The following is a 12,694-nucleotide window of genomic DNA, read 5'->3' as shown; positions in this document are numbered from 1 at the left end:
TAAATCAGGGTAGAACCAAAAATTGATTGAGGTGGGACAGATTGATCACAGTCAACCAGTCCCTGGTTTCCTTGGGTACCACAAACAGCCTGAAATAAAAACTTGGAGAAGAATGATTGACAGGTTTGATGGCCTGCTGAGAAAGAAGATCTTGAACTGCCTTGGACAGATGTTGATTGGTAGTAGGATTCTGAGGTAATGGAAAGGAAATGGGTACCTGAGACAAAGGAGGAGGGGAAAGAAAATGGATGACAAGTCCCTCGGATGATACCTGAACAATGCACAGATCTATGGCAAAACATTGCAAAAGGGGAATAAAATCGGTCAAGCTAGCCCCCGCCACTGAATTGTAGCCCACTGGGTAATCTCCGGTACTGTTGGCGACATTTCCATCTGCATCAAATAAAATCACGAGATGGGGAACCCCTGGAGGTAGGAACTGGTAAGGGCTAGGAAGGAGCTGGACAGGAAACAGTAATAGGATAATTTATTGTTGCACCGACTCCACAAGTCTCAGAAATATTACCAAAAACATACACTTGTATATAGATAAAGGGCCATAAATAAGTCCTGGAGATAAATAGGTAGTATACAAAACTGGGACAAAGCAGCGTCCCTCCCCAGGAGATCCCAACAACAGAGAAACCATGTGTGTGTGTAAGGATAGAACTGAAGAAGACAAATGTGCCAACATGGAAGTAATCAGGGAGAGGTTATCCTTCAAAAAAACACTGAGGAGCTCTGTGGGCATGGAATAAATGAACAGGATGATCAGAATCTACTCCCTACGTGGGCAAAATTGATTCTAACTGATGAGAATCGAGAAACTGACATTGAGCCTGATGGTATGTCAATGCAAATTGATCTGAAACCCATGGAGGACGAGGTAGGCTGGCACCATCAACCATCTGAGAAACAAAACATTTAGCATGAACCCTACTATCCAGGGAAAGGGGGAGGAGGTATCCTGTAACAAAGAGGGAAGGGGATCATATGAAATCAGGGAAATGGATAAAACCTAACATACCTGAGAAATATCTACAAAAGCCGTATTAGGCCTAGTTGATCCTTCAGTAGGGGCAATAGGAAGGCACAGCAAAATAAGGAGGATTAAAAAACTGTCAAAATCCTGGTCATCTCGAATAGGTTCAGCATATTCAGGAGAAATAGGGGCAAGATCAGCAGAAGCAAGTTGACTTATATAATGATCAATCTCATGGCAGATGATAGCCAATAAGTCTAATAAAAAGAGTCACACCTACCTGTAGCCAGTATGAGTGTGCTAGTAGAAGATATTACCTTCGAAGTGGTAACCTGAACTTCGGAAAAACTGGGAAAATAAGTTATCTGAAAAGTCATTAATTTTTGAAAAACAAAGAAGAAAAACAATATCCACTTCGGAATAATTTCAAAAAAAAAAAAAATCACTAAGTTGAACAACAACAACGATTGAAGAGCACTCCAAAAACGTCCTGACATGATAGTTTGGTAGAATCGATTAGGGAGTCATATGCATCAGTAGTGTGTGTTGCACTCATATTGGTGTAGGGTTGTCACATAATTTACACGCAGTTGAACCAGTTGAATGTAAGGTATATGGAAGGTCAAGGCTGGTGGAATGCTAAAAAAAATTGGCATATAGAGGGCAGCACTGCTTAATCTGTGTTATCATTTCCGAGTCACCTTCAGATGGTTATAGGAGGATGTTTAACTGATGTAGCGTAGGTAACAAGCTTGACACAGTGACATAGACAAAGTTGTTTTTGCTTGTTTACCAGACAATATTTGGCAACAGTACTTTGATGGAAATGTTCAGCTAACTTTTCACAGTGAGCTATCACTCAGTCAATTCCTGCACAGTATTAACTTTCAATTCATGTTATTATCAGACTTCGCACAGTTGGGAGCACTGTCTGACACAATTACTTTAACCTCATTCATGATATTCCAACGTTATAGAAACTGAGTAACATTCTGAGCTTTAACTTCAGCAATGTGAAGTGGTGGAAACTCATGGTTTTGAAGAACATAGCTTTTCAAAACCCAGTGTTGATTTATGAAATGAACAGTCAAACCAAGGTACTGGTTATTTGTTCTAAAGGTCCATATGTCAAAAGTAATGACCACATCATTTGTCTTAGAAAGTTGATCAATAACAAATTCTTAAATGCTGGTGTACAGTTTTGGGACCAGATTCCTACTTAAACCTTTCCTTGACAGCACTTGGTATTTCAGATGAATAGATTCAAGAGTATAAAGCCAGTTTTTCCACAGTTTCCAATGGGGGAATACTTTTTCTGCTTCATATTCTCCTTAGGATATTTAGCTTTAGCTGCTAAAAGACTCTTGTATAGTTGCCTTTTCATTGATTGTTGTACAGATGTTGAACTTGAAGTACTGTAACTAGGGTTGCTGATACTTCATGATCGTGATAAAGATATCAATTCAGCTGGAATATTAACCATTGTGCTTTGACACATCTCCCTAAACATTGAATCATGAAGAAGTTGTGCATGGTTTTGTGTGTTCATAATATTGGTATTAAATTTCAGCACTGCTTCACAGTGTATACACACATTCATTATGACAGTTTTCCTGATAGCCAAAATGTTCCTACAGAGCTAATTTATTTTTATTTTGCAAAATGATCAACATCTTGTTCACTCCTGCTCACACTATCACTTTATAACTGTGAAGTTAACACACTTAACATAGGCTTTCACTTTTATGAGCAAATAGCCTATGGATTGGATGAAGGCTTAAGAATATTTCTAGTCTACTAACTTTTAACCATTTTTTGTTAGTACAGTAAGAGGTGCTGCAAAATCAATCAGAGTTAAGAAAATAGAACAGGACTGTTACAGAAAATGAGATGTTTATTATGCAGTAAACTAATTCTTCATTAAAATATCAATGTTGTTAGAGAAAAGAACACATAATTGCTACAAAAACTTGAATATCTGAATTTAGTATACAGTTTATTAAATAAACAAGTTCTTTGTTAAAACATAACTGTCTTTAATTTTCATGCGATAAAATTATAAAAGATTCTTGTCATTGTTGTTACCGTGTGATAATATATAACTCAGTGAAAATAAATTCACTCCAATTCTAGAAAAATCACAGCACAATGTTTACTACTTGACTATAAATTGAAGAAAACTTGTAATGATAGCGATAGTAATTTCTTCTTTGCAGACATTAAAATGATTTATGTAGAAATCAAAAGTAGCGTAAGAAATATATAAAAAAACAATAATGCCATAGAAATATTGAATTACTGATATTTTGTATTTTAAATCCATCACAAGTAGGATGAAAAACTTCAATTAATAATGAACAACTTTATAAACATAAAAACATGATGTTGTTGATATGTACAAAAGTATAGAAAAACATTAATTCTGTGGTCATGCTAGCCTTTCAAAACTTGCATCTTTTTAACATATTCTTTTCAAAATCTACATTTTCAAATATAACCCCTACCTTAGCCCAAAATGTCATGCACATGTGCAGTGGTATACAGGATACTTCTAAAGTCTAAAGCTGTTTAAAGCCTGCACATTGGTTTAGAAAAAAGGAAAGATTTATTCACTATCAGTCACCTTTTGCAATAATACTGTGTGCAGTATACATTTTCTAGACAATTTAACATCATTTTACATGTTCATAAATTGTTTACGATAATTTTGGAGCCTTAAGTGTTGTATCTATAATTATGTAGTTACTCAAATGGTTTGTAACCAAGGGAAATAAACAATTCATAATGTTTATTAGACAAATAGGTATTTAGCCAAAGTAAAAACCCAGTACAGTAGTCCTTGGTGGATATGACCCCTCCCAATAACAACTTTCTTTTAAATATGACTTTTTTTACTTTGCATGGAATGATTTTACATTGATCTGACCTCCCAAGAACAACTTCCTGACAGATGCAACATACAACTTTGATTTTTGGGCAAAAGGTTGAATAACGACTTTTCTTCATATCAATAATGTAATTTAGAGAGACACATGAATACAGTGTATAGAGTATGGAACAAAGAGGTCACATGACCAGAGATTGCTTCACAGCTTAGTATATGAATCTTGGTACCCCAAGGTGTTCAAGTCAAACTCTTTGGTACATACATGTATGTATTTTGGTTTAAAAACTTTCAGGTCCTGAAAGGTAACCAGGGGTGATCAAAAACTGTTATTTGTCTTTGCCCTGCTCTCAGAATAAAGGCTTATTATTTTAGAGAATGTAGTAGATTTTGAAGTAGTGGCCTAGATGTTAAGTAACTTGATTAGAATTTAATTATTAACTAGCAGTTTGTTGAGTGACAGACTTGACTAATCTGTGCAGTCGGCATGGCTGATGAAATGCCTCAAGGCATCTGGGAAAGCTGAGAACAGGAAGTCACTGTGAAGATGGCGGCCAGAAGAAACATGACATGGACATTGATATAGACCAAAGTTGTGATGAAAGCAACAAAATATAAATTAGATAATGTCTAATAATGAAAAATCAGTTAGTGAATTTACATTTCTAGTTTGTCACATCATTAAAAGGCTGGCATGAAAAAACATATAAAGAATACTGCTTTAGATTGGGGGAAGGGGTTGCAGTGTCAGTACTGTTTGGCCCGCAATCAGAAAGTTCAGTATTCCAGATGCATCAGAGGCTGATAAAATTCCACAAGAACACAAATTCAGGAATGTAAAATTTGTGGTGTTACAAATATAACACCTAGACATTTTAAAAATAAAATCTTTATAGTTTAATTGGCACTAATGAGTAAAATTACACAAATTATTAATTATAACACAATGTAAAAATACAGATTTACAATAATGATACTGTAGATAGACATCTGCTTATACAAAATTAATAAATAGATCTTAAATAATATATAAAACTGAAGGAGTCCAGATACCTCCCCTAGATCCTTGGCTGATAATACCACATAATCTCTTTTGCTATAGGCATTTTTTTCTGCATATGTCATGAGGATGTAGTGAATTACATTCAAAATGTAACTAAACTATAATCTTATCAATGTAAACAAATAAACCTGGCATAAAAATGTAGCTAATAATCAACATTTTAATACAAGTTTTAAATTCTGAATTTTATAAAGCAATATCGAATAAAATTTCCCTTGTATGAGAATTGTGGCATTTGCTGTCTAAGTACCCCCTCTTCTCTAATTTTTATCCCCCCTTCTAATAAGTATATAAATTATTCATTGTAATGTTGTCATATCTCAGGCAAAGCATAATTTTTATAGCCTTCAATCTGATTTGATTACAGAGCCATAAAATAGAAAATCAGATTCCTCTTGCCATGCTCACCGTTCACACCTCTCTTTCTGAAATTGCCAGTACTTCTCTCTGATACATAATACTACATTATTTATAACCAATAGAAATCCAAGGTTTTAATCTATCTGTGAATATTATATTACAATATTTTCTTACAGAGAACATTTATTTGCTTCAAGTTCAAACTTTCTTCCTACAGAAAACACATCAACGAGCTAAGCAGAATTTTTAATGAATCTTTTCACATATTTAAAATTATTTAGCGCAATGGTACCATTCATTTAAAAAAAGTATGGTTATGTTTCATCAACAGTCGACAGCAAAAACAAAAAAAAGACAGAGGTAAGCACATTATTTCTTTTTTTCCCATGTTTTATCATTATAAAAGTAACTAAAATGTAAAAATAATAGAAGCCTTTGAGGTTAGTTAAGGTTAGATTAAGTAAAATAAAGAATAATAACAATAAAACTTTTTCATGAGATAAACTAGTGACCAATTTGTAGTAGCTAGTGTGTTATGTAATTTGATGAGTCACATGAAACGTAACCCTACTTTTTTAAATGAAAGGTACCATTGCACTAAAATTTTTATTTAATTAAATAATGCACCAAAGAACACAGAATAACATGCAAAAAGCAGACAATGTACCTTAACTATCATAATTTTTCTAGCTTTTTAACTATGTGACAAGATTCATTAAAAATTCTGCTTAGCTGGTAACATCATGAGCTACATGTTCATTAAGTGATTTACAACTTCTGTGGCAAGAATATTAGTTAGACACAGTTCAAAGAGCAATACAATAAGATTTAAGTACAAACAGATGTATACTGTTATGAGTTTAAATTAAGCTATTTAAGGTAAACAATTGTAGTTTCATGTAACAATATGAAATCATTCTGGGAAGAAAAGAAAAGGTAATTTAGATTTATTTCAATTTTGTTTTTTTTTGGTGGTTACAAGATTGGTCAAACTGATAAACCTCATATAGAGTTAGGGTAAAGAAAATAACTGATAAACATTAAAGTTTTACTGAATGAATGTCTGAAATTTATTTAGGAGGTTTTATACATTACACAAATGATATTTGAGATTTTTCAGATGAAGAAAAGTATTTTCAATCTTAACATGAAAATCATGGGATTACTTTGACTCCATATATTCATGGAGATATTTTTAGTGAAAATACTTCACTAAAAAGTCTAATATTTTTTTGTCTACAAATGACTCTTAATGATTTCTGAAAGACTGCAAAATTTCATGAAGATACACGAAACATATTAGAAGTTATAGCATTGAAACTATAAAGTTCAATTTAGGATCACAAATTCAGCTGAGCTCATAACGAGAGAGTTAAAGAATATTATTTCTGGAAAAACAACTGGTGGGGGTCCAAACCCCCTACACTCCCTGCCCTAAATCTGTGCCTGCTTATACAACACTAAATAATACAGTTACCAAATAAAGTTAGAAACATAAAACAATGCAAGAAAAAATAAATTTCACAAAAATTTACTTTAGTTAACTCTATAGTAGGTAGAGAGTTGTCTTTCCTCTAGTCAGCAGTTCAGAATGAGTGACAGTGATTAGATAGCCTTTATTTAACACTTAAGTTGCCAGATAGTTAGCAGTGGGTGCTGCCAGTAAAGGTCCTTCTCTTCAATTTGTTGTATTTTTATAACATTAATCAATTAATCATAATTTCAATTAACTGATTATTGTAATAATTGAAAACAGTATTAATCCAAAACAATAACTTTGATTAATCAATTATTTATGAGCATTGATTAATCAATTCATCACCAGTCACTTGGAAAGATTGAAAAGAAGTATCGATGATGGATGAGAAGTAAATAAGGGAGGCAAAACATGAGGGCAAACATTACTTGCTGGTAATTTTGAAAGGAATGACCACCAGAAGAAAATAAATGCTAGAGCCAAAATCAGATCCTGCTGGCACCCTTCTTCTGAAGGGAAGACTATTGGGGATGAAAATCCTGCCATGGGGTAATAAAAAACTACATCACTGAGACCCATTGCAAATGAATAATGCACTATTTATTTTTGATACTGACTAAAAGAATTGGGAAAATAAGAGAAGCTCACAGTTCATTAATACTCTGAAGAAGGCCTCAAACTGAGAGAAATCATAATGTGCAAGGTAGAAAACAGAAAATTAGTCACATAAAAGACCACATAGAACACACCTTCTACCCAAGAAACTGAGATTCAAAAACTGAAGAAGTAAGACAAGTACATGTAGATGACCATGTAAAAACGTTGTCAACAATTACCTGATTTCCAAAACATCAGCATTGACCCAAAAATCAAACGGAAATTACAAAGGTCCAAGAAATGAATCATATATCATGGCCTTACCAAGAATAAAATGGAACATATCTGAGGAAAAGCAACAAATAACTAAGACCAGCAGAAGGTTCTTCTGTATCAGGGCTAGCTAACAAATTCTACTCTCCAGATGGTTAAAGTCAATAACTAAGAATTTTTTAAAAATGATCAAGAGAAATGGTATATTCTGCCATTTAACCAATCACATGAGCACTAAAAACTTACCAGCAGACAATACAAAAGTCACAACCTGAATATGTCAATCAATAAAGACTGACAATGTGGTTTCCTTGCATGTATGCTAGAAGCAGACTATGTAAGAAAGACATCTAACAAAATTTTAAAGTTTCTGATATTGGTAGAAACAGTAAGTTAGCAGTAAATAACATTGAACTTAGAATTCATAGAGAGTGAAGTTGGAAGCACAACTGTGAAAAATAAATAAAATCTGAGGTATGGTGGAAAAAACAGAGCTTATGTAAGATCTCCTTATACATACACAATAAGTCAGATGGTAGGTGGGAGAGTGGAAAATTATGGGTAAGTTGGCACATGTTATTCACTGCATCATGGACAAACAGAACTTTGAATCACATGTTTGTAGACAGCATGAGAGCAACTCAACAAAAAAAGGATCTAAGTATTTCAGAGGTAAGTCTACCTCATTTGAATTTTTTTCTTTTTCTTCAGGAGTATTTATGCAAAGATTACTTTGAAGGACCCAGTGGTCTCTTGTTGTACATGTTATGTTATAAATATATGGAGAAAACAAGATGTCAGAAGAAACAATTATTCACATTCTAAAGTATCCCTACTTCAAAAAGAGGAAGATATTTTTATGATTACTATCTAACACACTGTTCAACAGTGACATGACTTTACTTTGTATTACTTAAAATATTTGAATACTTCAATTAATCTGTGCTAGGATTATGGTCAAAATGACTTCCTAAACAGAGAATATATATTTTCATAGCTTTTAATACTAGTAATAAACAAACCTATGACACCTAATTTATTTTTCTTTAACTGGACACTCAATGTTTCAATTTACAGCTTCTTCAGGCACATTCCACTAAAGCACATGTAATTCGGTGTTCTAACGTCATTTACTACTAGTATTAAAATGACTTTTATACATCAAGATGTACCATAGAAATTAAATTGTTTTAATAGCTTGTTAAAGTACTTATGAACCAAACATTCAAGTAATCTGTATTAGCAAAAATGTTGTTTAATTAGAAATAACAACAGCACAAAAATATAGAATTTGTTAAACCCTCAAACAAACAGCTTAGTAAAATATTTCAAAAAGAATAGGCACATTGTTTGCAATGAAACATTATCTTTACTTTATGTTTTACAGATGTTTCTAGAACATATCATTTAGTAAGAATTTTACATTCACCCAAATACAATACAAACAAGAGTTTACAATCATCATGAAAAGTAAATTAAAAAGAAAATTATGAAATAGACAAACACTCACTTTAAATAAAAATCCTTCATAAGGAAAAAGCTCCAATAAAAATTAATTTTCATTAATCATTAATTAGAAAGATGGACACTTACTTTCCAGATAAAATATCATTTCTGATCTGGAGACATAACTGGTACCTTATAAAAAGAAATAACAGTTTAATATGAAAGCTTTGTCCAAAATATTTCAATATATGTACATAAAACAATTAAATCTACTCTTAATTGTCTTAGTTATAATGATATATGTAGTTACTTTATACCCTGTACAGTAATTTGTTTGTATTTTATTGTAATTTTTAGACAGGAAACAGTCTCATTTTTAGAATTGTGTAAAAAAATAATTGTTGTTTTAAAAATTGTGAGTTTTTAATATTAGGCAGAGGATTCACAATATTTAAAAATTCTGTCAAGCTAACATCTTCTAATTGAAACATAGCACTATACTAAATTTATCTCTTCCTCTAATGCACCTACATACAACATTTCACTCTTTTATTAAGCCTAGTAGTAAATACAAGCTTGTTATTGCGAATGATTTTGTTATTATGCAATAGTTTTGTGGGTAATATAAAAAAATTTACGTCAATCTACACAATGACAACGGGTAACTTTAATACAAAGTGAAGGTGAAACACCCAAAAATTTCACTGATATATATTTTTGTAAAGATTTAGGAAGTTTACTTTTCAAATTTTATAAAGTCTAAATCCTACAATGGAGATTTCTATTTGATTACATATTGTTAAGTCTCAATGTTTCTTCCAATATCTATCACTGATAGATACAGATATGAACATTGTTGTGATGTTAAAATAATCTAAATATGCATTTCATTGCAAACTGCAGTTTTTTTTTTGTAAGAATTTAATTAATTGCTAAAGTGCTACTTTCTTAAATAATTATGTACATTTTTACAAGTATTAAAATCAAAATACATCAGGATATAACAAACTTATGTAATAATCTGTTTTTAAATATTAATATACTAAATACTTAATTTGTTTATATGATATCTATGGATGAGAAAGTTATTGAAAATACTTAAAGAAATAAAATTCAATCACAACTCAATAGCTTGGCAACAGTTGAGTGGTTTGAACTGTGCGAGTCAAAAGTCCTGATTTTCTCGATAGTTATGAAGTAGGTGTGGGATATCAAAAATCCGCTGACAAATCAAGGTCATTCAAATGCTATCTCTATAACTGTCAGTGTGAGATAAAATGTGTTGATACAAAAGTTGTATAGCATATGACATTACTTCAGAAATGTCGCTTCTTTATTCGAATTTGCTCTACTGAGTTCATCACAAAATAATAACAAAGATATTGTATGTGTGTTTGCAAAATCAATTTAACTTACAAAAAAAGCTCAATGTATAGACCTACTGCTGAAATACATATTTCTGAACAATGTTTTACAGAATATTGAATCTTTGCAAAAATTCCATGGGAATTACTGCACATGCTATACACATTTTTTCTTGTAGTTTGGCAGTTTGTTATGGGTGTGGTGTAACACCAATTCTTTGATGTAAACCCACAAGAAGAAATTCAATGATGTCAAGTCTGGAGATCATGCAAGCCAAGGCACAGGGCCAGCCCTTCCAATCCACTCTCCTTGAAAAACACCATTTAACCAGTTGTAAGTATGGGCTACAAAATGGAGAGGTTCACATTCTGAAACCATATATTCTGGTATAAGGCTAGAGGTAAATCATCAACAAATTCATTCACAATACCTTGCAAAATCAGCTACAAAAATGATCATCTATTAATGTCTTGTTATAGAAAACTGGTACAATTATGTGGTCACAGTAGATGTCACACCATACATTAGTATGTCATTGTATTTTATGGCAGTGTTGCTACAGCCAATTTTGATTGTCAAATGCCCCATAGTTCACATTATGGGTACTGACGACACAATCCTGCAAGAATTATGCCTCATTGGACCATATAATGTGCATGAGAAACACCAAACATTATGAGGAGCCAATTACAAAGATCCAACTGTAGATTTTAGTCTTGCTCTTCAAGGCCATGATAGCAGTGGATACGATAAGAATGAAACTAAGGCCAATTACAGAGTCAATAGCTTTTATGCTGGTGTGTGGGTTTAAAATAACTGAAGCAAGTACTGCTGCAGAATTTTCATTATGTGTAGCTTCTTGTGACCAACCCAACTATCATGGTTTGGTACAATCTGTTTCTCAAAGACAGCACACAATGGGTTAAATTGTGGCTACATTTGAATGTAAAACCCACAAGGAGGACAATGCATGTGGTATAATACTGTTGTGTACTACAGTTTTTATATTGACATATTTTATCTAAGACTGATAGTTTCATACAAAGCTTTTGACTTCTTTATATGATGACATCATGTCAGGTAACAAATGGCCCCAATAAACCTTAAAACACCTTATGTCAGCAAAGTTTTAATATTTCTTTCTTACTTTACAACAATAGGGAAAATCAGGTCTTTTGAATTACACTGTATATTTAATGAGCCTAAAGCACGAGCTGCAAACAAATTCTTTGAAACATTTACTTCGAGGCATCCTGCATTTAAAACTTTTTAAGACAAAAAAGAACAGCTTATAACAGGTAACAAATTTTATTTCTATTTTTAGGGAGATTTGCTAGTATCATGTACAATTTGATAAGTTACATTATACAGGATTTTACAACAGATGCAACACTAATGATACTGAAGTCATATACCATATTCTAACATGACTATGAATGATATATACCAATTCACCTAAATACATTAAAAAAACATTTCAAGTACCAACCTTGTAATGTCCTCCTGTAGCAGGGCTGGGTCAGGAGGATAAAACTTTACCTCAAAAGAGAAAACCCAAGGTCCATCTGAGTAAAGAGATAAATATAGATGTTTTTATAAAGTGCTGAAAAGTTGTTAGGAATGCAAACAAATTCTTATACCCATGACACAATAAAATCATTTTTTCAGCAGCCCAGAACAACCATAAAACACCAATGGGCAAGCAAAGCATAATGATGAAAAGCCTAGTGAGATACCCACTTTCAGTCAAATCAATTGATCAAATTTTCTAATAATAAGCTTATGTGTACTGCAAATTACACACCTTAATATACAAACCAAACAAAATTTTTACAAAACTTAACCCACAGCAGTTGAGAAGTAATGTGCAGTAGTGGGAAATTCACATCACTTGATGGCTGGGACAACTAGTTTTACCATTATACTTTGTCCTTAAGCAAGTAGTTTTCTTTTTAATGTCATTCATTCTATTGATAGAAAAATACTTCAAGTACATTTCAAGGGAGGCATGCAAGTTCCTGAAAATTCTATCCAGCAGAAGTCTACCACATACAAACAAACATTTACATAAAGGTATCTAAACATCAAAGCAGACATATATACACACAAATATACATATCCCATTAATTCAGAAAACATATATAGCAACAAACATAGTTGAATATATATTACTGCATTAATTTAAGTACATGGTCTATATATATATATATATATATATATATATATATATATACTATATAACTACAC

General features: G+C 32.3%; 1 protein-coding gene across 5 annotated transcripts in view; it reads right to left on the bottom strand.

The window, feature by feature from the left end:
- The window catches only part of LOC106458840 (band 4.1-like protein 3), a 198,313-nt gene that overhangs the window by 101,850 nt on the left and 83,769 nt on the right, over positions 1-12,694 (bottom strand). For all 5 annotated transcript variants that reach the window (XM_013918392.2, XM_022385187.1, XM_022385189.1 and 2 more), the window contains exons 5-6: positions 11,937-12,012; positions 9,230-9,274 (exon numbers count right to left, since the gene is read on the bottom strand). In XM_013918392.2, the coding sequence (XP_013773846.1) occupies positions 9,230-9,274; positions 11,937-12,012 (121 nt within the window). The remainder of the gene's footprint in view (positions 1-9,229; positions 9,275-11,936; positions 12,013-12,694) is intronic.

Source organism: Limulus polyphemus, unplaced genomic scaffold (genome assembly GCF_000517525.1).
Source record: "Limulus polyphemus unplaced genomic scaffold, Limulus_polyphemus-2.1.2 Scaffold521, whole genome shotgun sequence".
In the NCBI taxonomy this organism is placed as follows: domain Eukaryota; kingdom Metazoa; phylum Arthropoda; class Merostomata; order Xiphosura; family Limulidae; genus Limulus; species Limulus polyphemus.
Note: the sequence above shows the minus strand (reverse complement) of the source record. Positions and strands in the feature narration are given on the sequence as shown.